Raw genomic sequence first — 6400 nt, 5'->3', positions numbered from 1 at the left:
GCTGCAGAGCGGGGAGCCAGGGAGCACAGCACCGGCTGTGCACTCCTTCTTCCCCTCACTGCCCGGTCCTGGGGCTCCTCAGCACGGCTGCCAGGCTTCAAAGCCTTTCTGGTGCTCTCAAGCCATGTTTTCAAGTGCTTCCCTGCACCCAGCACCAGCTCCCTGCTTCGCTTTACGGACAAAACCCACCCCAGTTCCCAGCAGGTGCTTGCCCGCAAACCAGGGCTGGCGATGGCTGTGCGGAGACAGGCACACACACAGCCTCCGTGGGGAGCGAGCACTCCTCCTGCAGGCACTGTGCTCCTCTGGATTCGGGGTGGTTGCTTCGGGGGGAAGCTGAGCCTGGTTTGGGGGTCTCTGCCCCTCTGGGAGGTGATGCCGGCCGTGAACATTGCTGGGAGCTGCCCAGCGCCTGCCCGGGAGCAGCGGGCAGGCTGGGATGGAGCTGGCGGGTGGCATGGCTGAGGACCGGCTGTGCATGGGGGCTCCTTCACGAGCCTGGTTTGCGCCCTCCAGAGAAGCGAAGCCGGGATGTCAGGGTCCCCCAGCAGCCCCTAGAGGCGGTGGTTGTCCTTAGGGGCCCCCAGAGGAGCCTTTCCCTTCTCTGCGAGCACATTTATCAGCTGCCCGCTGCTGCAGCCTCTAAGAGGCCACAGCTGAAGCGATGCGAGCCAGAGCCCTGATGCCCCCCTGCTCCCTGAGGAAACGCTGGGAGAGCTGGGGGTTGGCACGGTCATGCTCCACTCCTCCTGCCCTCCTGTCCTGCTTCTGCTTCGCTTCGTCGCTTGCCTGCTGCTCTCCCCTTGGCCGGCTCTGTCTCTGCTCGCTGTGCCTGCACCTAACCCCTCGCTGCGCGTCCCCCCGCCTCGAGCTCGTGCTCTGCTCCCTGCCGAGGGAGGCCCGTGGCTTCCTCCTGCCCCGGTCCCCTCGGGGCTGAGGAGCGGGGTGTGGGTGAGCCCCCCGGGGCGGGTGAGGGCTGTGCTGGGCCTCCTAGCAGCAGCGAGGGGCTTGTTGGGAACACGAAGGTCAGAGTGACCGTGAGATGGCGGGGTTCAGGGTCCTTAGGGCAGGGAGGAGGGTGAAGGGCAAGCTCGCAAGCCTGGGCTTCAGAAGAGCAGACCGTGGGCCTCCCCAGGGGTCTGCTTGGAAGCATCGTGTGGGACAAGGCCCCGGAGGGCACAGGGACCCAGGAAAGCTGGCTGATGCTCGAGGATCACCTCCGAAAAGCTCAAGAGGTCCGTCCCATCACCGAGGTCAGGCAGGAACGCCGGGAGGCCTGTGTGGGTGAACAAAGGAGCTCCTGGCCCAACTCAGACCCAAAGAGGTGGCATGAGGAGGGGGGAAGCAAGCATGAACATTGCCCAGGCACCCAGGGGGGAAGTTAGGGAAGCTAAAGCCCAAATGGAACTGAAGCTGGTCAGGGACGTTAAAGCCACTGGGGCCAGTGATGGCCCCCACCGTCTGGGTGGGGGCACCCTCGCGAGGCTGCCTGTGGCACAGGGCTGGGGGCAGTGGGTGACAGCAGGGCCCTGGATGGGCTGGAGAGGCGGCTGGTGGGACCGCAGGCAGCTCAGCGAGGGGAAGCACCAATTCCCTCCTTGGAGGTCCTCAAAAGCCGCCAGGACGTGGTCCTGGGCAGCCTGCTCTGAGCATCCCTGCTAGAGCAGGGGTTGGAGTAGGTGACATCCCGAGGTCCCTTCCAGCCTCAGCCCGTCTGTGATTGTTGCAGCGTCCCCAGCAGTGGCCTGGTGCCCAGCGGAGCCCCCCGAGGGGACAGAGCAGCGGTGGGTGCTGGTAGCAGGGTGCCCTGGGGACAGACGAGGGCAGGAGCAGCAGCAGGCAGGGCATCTCCTCCAGGCCTGGCTGCCTTGTGCTGGTGGCCAGCACTGCCTGCAGGGGACGGTGACCGATGCCCCCCCGTGCGTCACCAGAGCCAGCTGGGAGCCAGCCCGTGCCGTGGGTACGTGTGTGAATGATCCTCCTCACCCGGCGCTGCCTACCAAACGCCTCTCTGGCCTCTCACTTTTGTTACGGACCTTGACTGGGAATTTATAGCTCTATTTTTTGTCCTTTCTTTTTCCTACAACTGTCGTGTTACTAACTGTCGACTCAGTCTATCTGGGAAACCAATCTGTCAATGTAAGTGCACTTAACCCTTGGGTGTTGTCATCAGTTGATTGGCTTTTGCTAAATAAATCTTTCTATTTCTCAAGGCTTTCTGTTGTCTCTTCCTTCTCGCTGGCTCTCTCTTTCTGTACTCCTCCTGCCCTCCACGCTGTGCCAGGCCGGGCTGGCAGCCAGCACCGGCACCTCTGGCATCGCACAGCCCCCTCGGAACCGAGCATCCTTCCCCGCGGGACCCCCAGCCCTCCCCTGCAGCTCAGCTCTGCCTGGCTGGTGGTGCCCAACCACAACCTCCTGCTGGCTGTGAGGCACCCCGAATGGTGTTTTTGGGGTAGAGGCATGGTGTGGGCTTGTCTCAGGGCTGGCTGACGGCTGGAGGGTGCCAGATGCTGCCTCCAGGGTTACCAGATGCTGAGCGGCGCTTTCTGGGCTCTGTGGCTTTATTTTTGGGGGCTGGGGGGGTTGCTGGGAAGGGAAAAGTCAGGAACAGCCTTTTAAAGGACATCAGAAGCACTGGGTCAGCGAGGGGCCGCGGCAGAGCAGTGTCTCCCGGGAGAGCAGCAGGCCCCGCTCCGCGTGGCGTTTATTGCGCTGGCGCCCGCAGCGATGGAGCAGTGCCCTCCCGCGGCGGCCGGGGCTACTCGGGTGCCGGGGGGCCCTCGGCCTCCTGCGCCTGGTGCTCCTTCTCCAGCAGGACCTTGAGCTTGCGGTAGTAGGCCTTGCAGCTGTAGCCCTCCTGGGAGCTGTGCTGGATGTGGGTCTTGACCGCCCAGAGCGTGGGGAAGACGCGGCAGCACGCCCGGCACTTGTAGCCGTGCTGCGGCACCGGCTGCCCCCGCGCCGCCACGAGGATGTCCCGCACGGTGATGCTCACCCTGCGGGTGTTCTGCCGGCCCTGCTGGGAGGGCTGGGGATCCTCCGAGGAGCAGGAGGAGGAGCAGATGGTCTCCGAGAGGTTGTCGGCTTCCTCTGGCTCCTGGGTGCCGACAGCCAGGCTGGAGGAGAGGTGCTGCTGGCAGGCTGCTGCGGTGCCGATGAAGTAGCTGTACGGTGAGAACCAGGGCCGGTAGATGGTGCGAGCAGGGAGCTCGCTGCCTGGCGAGGCTGCGGATGCACAGGGAAGGGCAGCAGTGAGTCAGGGGTCCCTGTACGAGCCCGGTCACCCACGGGGATGGGAGCAGTGCTGGAGACCCAGGAGGGGCCCAAACACAGCACAGTGCTGAGCCCATCTCTGCCCAGAGCCCTGGCTGCTGGGCTGGGCTGCCTCAGCCTCGGGGGGATGCGGAGGTGACTGTTTCTGTCCCCGAGTGTCCCCCCAAGCACAGAGGGCATGCTGGTGAGATGCTGGTGAGACACCCGCCAGCACGAGGAAGGCTCACCCTGCGGCCAGGCGGGGCTGTCCCACGCAGAGCTGCACGGGCACGGTGACAGCGCTGGGGGGGGCAAGCTGGTGCTGCCGGAGGCAGTGTCCACAGCCTTCAGGACTCCTGCTGGGAAGACGTGGGGCGAGAAGGAGAGCAGTGCGGAGGCGGGCTGCGCCAGCAGGACCCCCCCAGTCCCTAAAAAGCACCCTTTGCCACGTGGGGCCCCCTTTCCCTGCCCACCCAGGCAGGTTTGCCTGGCCGGAGCAGTGTGTGCCCCCCTGCCTGGGTGCAGCCTGCGGGCACCAGCCTCACCGGGCACGCTGCCGGGGCCCCAGGGGCAGGGGGGCTCCAGGCTGCCTCTCCCGGTGCCACGGGGCATGGCCCCCACCGAAAGGGGCGGCACGATAAAGCTCTCCATCACCCTGGTGCAGCTTCTGTGCCAAGGCCCCAGCGCCACGCCGCCGTGGTATCGTCAGCTGATGTCACTGAGGGCTGGTGCCACGCGGGCACCGGAGCTTCTGGGCACCAGGCACGGCCCCTCCCAGGGGCTTCAGGGACCTGGCGTTCAGAGACCTGCTGGCTCCATCCCTCAGGGCTGGCAGGGTGCAAGGGGCGAGGTGTGGGGGTGCTCAGCCACACAGGCGGCAGCTGGTGCGGCGCAGGATGGTGCAGTAACATCGGGGTTTTGCGCCCACACCCGGTGAACCCCATCTCTGTAGGCAGCCAGGCAGGGGATCGGCACTGCACCTCGCCTGGCAGCATGGAGTGAGCATGCAGAAGGGCCAGGCCTGCTGTCCCCTTGGTAAACCCTCTTTTTCTCTCTTTTTTTTTCCCCACAACCTGCTTCCCAAGCTGCTCGGTACCAGGTAAGAGATGCTCTTGGTGTGCTGTCAGTACCAGCATGGTGCCCTGGGCTTGCTGCTCCCTTGTCTCACCCCGTGCTGTCCCCGCTGCATGCACTGCCCTGCACAGGCACGGCACGGCTGCGGGGCCACAGGAGCAGCCTCCCTGTCCCCCAAATTGTGTCCCCCCCCACGCTGCTGGTGGGCAGCTCTGAGATGCTCTCCCCTTGCAGCCCAGCTCATGCCTGCTCTCTGCTTCCTTTCCCTTCCAGTGGACCAGAGCATGTTTGAAAACGCCAGCGCCAGCACGGCACCCACCCCGCGCCCGCAGCATGTCCCCGCGGGTGCCCCAGCGCAGCCCTCCCGCCCTGCCGGCAGCCAGCACCTCCGCAACCTGGGCAAGGCCGTGGGGGCCAAGGTGAACGATCTCCTGCGCCGCAAGGAGCCGGCTGCCCCCCCCGGCGTGGGGGTGATGGAGGTGAATGCCAGCGCCGGTGCCGCGCTGGGCACGGGACAGCCGGCAAGCGAGGACGGGTGAGTGTCCCCGCCGCGTGTGCCCCTTTGGGCAGGCTGGAGGGGCCCTGGTGTGGGGCTGCGTGTCACTGCTCCGCTCTGCTTGCAGGCCCCCGGGGCTGGACGCCTTCCCCCGGCTGGACCCGCCGCCCCCCGTCACCAAGAAGAGGACTCCGCGTGCCCTGAAGACCCCCCAGGACATGCTCATCGCACCCCAGCCCGTGGGCAGCAGCGTGGCGGAGCCCCCCGAGCCACCCACAGCTCACCCTGACCCTGCGGAGGAGTGGCTGGGGGCGAGGGACCTGTCCCCTGCGGAGCACCCTGGGGTGCTCGGCGTGACCAGTGCCTCGGCACCAGGTGGGGACCAGCCGACTGGTGCCCTCCCCGTGCCCGACCTCATCCACAAAGGCAGCCTGGAGACCTCACCCCGCACCGAGAAGTCCCCCCGGGGACCAGGGCTGGAGCATGAGCTGCCGGGGAGCGCAGGGCGGCCAGAGCCGTGCACCCCGAGCCGGGAGGCAGAGGGTCCCCATCCTGACCTGCTGTCCTTCGAGTAGCAGCGGGAGAGGGGCACTGTGGGGGCTGGCTCTCCCAAACACGTCTCTCGCTGCCGCTTGCTGTTCTTGGGGTCACTGTTTTGGGGAGGGGGCAGCCCCAGGCTAACAGGAGCCATTCCTGAGCCCTCATTCCTGAACCCCTCCTCCCCAGATGCCCAGGAGGAGCACAGCCTGTCTTGCCACTGCTTCTGCAGCCCCCTGCTCATGGGTGGGTGCAGAAGTGCCAGGACCCTCCTCACACCTACATCCCACCCCCTGTGCCCACTGAGCAGCCCCATCCCGGGCTGCCTGCAGGCTCTCCCAGCCCTGCTGCCCGCTGCCCCCAGCCCCGAGGTGTTTCCAGAGGCCGTCCCTTTGCAGTGCCATCTCCTTGCTGCAGAGCCCCAGCCCCAGGAGCCCTGATCGTGGCACGGAGCCGGGGCAGCGGGGAGCAGCGCCCCGTGCGAGGCTCCCCCCTGCAGCTCCTGCTTGTGTCTTGGTCTCAGCGCTGCCACCACGGACGGGACCAGCCTGCCCAGGTGGGCACCTCACGCTGTGTGGACCACCTCCCCTGCCCTCTGTTATTTCTGGGGGTGGTGGAGCTTCTGCATGAGACCGGGACACGAGAAGCCACGCCGTCCCCTGATACCGCTCTATGATTGTTTCTGGATGAGCTGCAGGAGAGGTTATCCAGCACGGGGACCGCTGGGCGGGTGCTAGGAAGCAGCTGTGAGATGGCAGCCGGTACCTGGAGCATCCTCACCTCAGAGGTGGTCACGAACTGCCTTTGAGCTGGGCTGGGGCAGATCTCGCAGCCCCCCCAGTGCCACAGAGGGGAGGACAACCCAAGCGTCACCCCTGTGGGACCTTCTAAAGCCAGAAGCCGCCTTCCACCAGCAGCCCTGAGGGCACCGTGCGTCCCCTGGTGCTGGCGGCGGGCGTGCGGCGGGGCCTGGGGCTGAAGGTGGGCTGAGGCCTCTCCTCCTGCTGCCCCCGAGCCCCTCGGAGCTGGGGTAGGGCA

General features: G+C 66.4%; 2 protein-coding genes across 2 annotated transcripts; one reads left to right on the top strand and one right to left on the bottom strand.

The window, feature by feature from the left end:
* Positions 1-2203: 2203 nt before the first annotated feature.
* SPATA46 (spermatogenesis associated 46) lies at positions 2204-3256 on the bottom strand (the record flags this gene model as incomplete). The annotated part of the gene is made up of 1 exon (XM_035333366.1): positions 2204-3256. A coding segment is annotated over one exon (495 nt), but the record flags the coding sequence as incomplete, so codon positions are not given.
* A 609-nt stretch (positions 3257-3865) lies between these two features.
* Positions 3866-5400, top strand: C8H1orf226 (chromosome 8 C1orf226 homolog). Its single transcript, XM_035333365.1, has 3 exons — positions 3866-3959; positions 4603-4864; positions 4953-5400. Exons 1-3 carry the CDS (start codon positions 3866-3868, stop codon positions 5398-5400), a joined length of 804 nt encoding a protein of 267 aa, XP_035189256.1.
* The last annotated feature ends 1000 nt before the right edge of the window (positions 5401-6400 follow it).

Source organism: Oxyura jamaicensis, chromosome 8 (assembly GCF_011077185.1).
Source record: "Oxyura jamaicensis isolate SHBP4307 breed ruddy duck chromosome 8, BPBGC_Ojam_1.0, whole genome shotgun sequence".
NCBI lineage: Eukaryota > Metazoa > Chordata > Aves > Anseriformes > Anatidae > Oxyura > Oxyura jamaicensis.
This window is presented reverse-complemented; position numbering and strand designations above follow the sequence as displayed.

What these genes read in the sequence shown, in the direction of transcription:
- C8H1orf226 (XM_035333365.1), top strand. Translation starts at nt 3,866, where the DNA reads ATGGCCCCCACCGAAAGGGGCGGCACGATAAAGCTCTCCATCACCCTG. An exon ending in CGCCACGCCGCCGTGGTATC is followed by an intron (nt 3,960 to 4,602) that starts GTCAGCTGATGT and finishes TTTCCCTTCCAG; the next exon opens with TGGACCAGAGCATGTTTGAA. An exon ending in CAGCCGGCAAGCGAGGACGG is followed by an intron (nt 4,865 to 4,952) that starts GTGAGTGTCCCC and finishes CTCTGCTTGCAG; the next exon opens with GCCCCCGGGGCTGGACGCCT.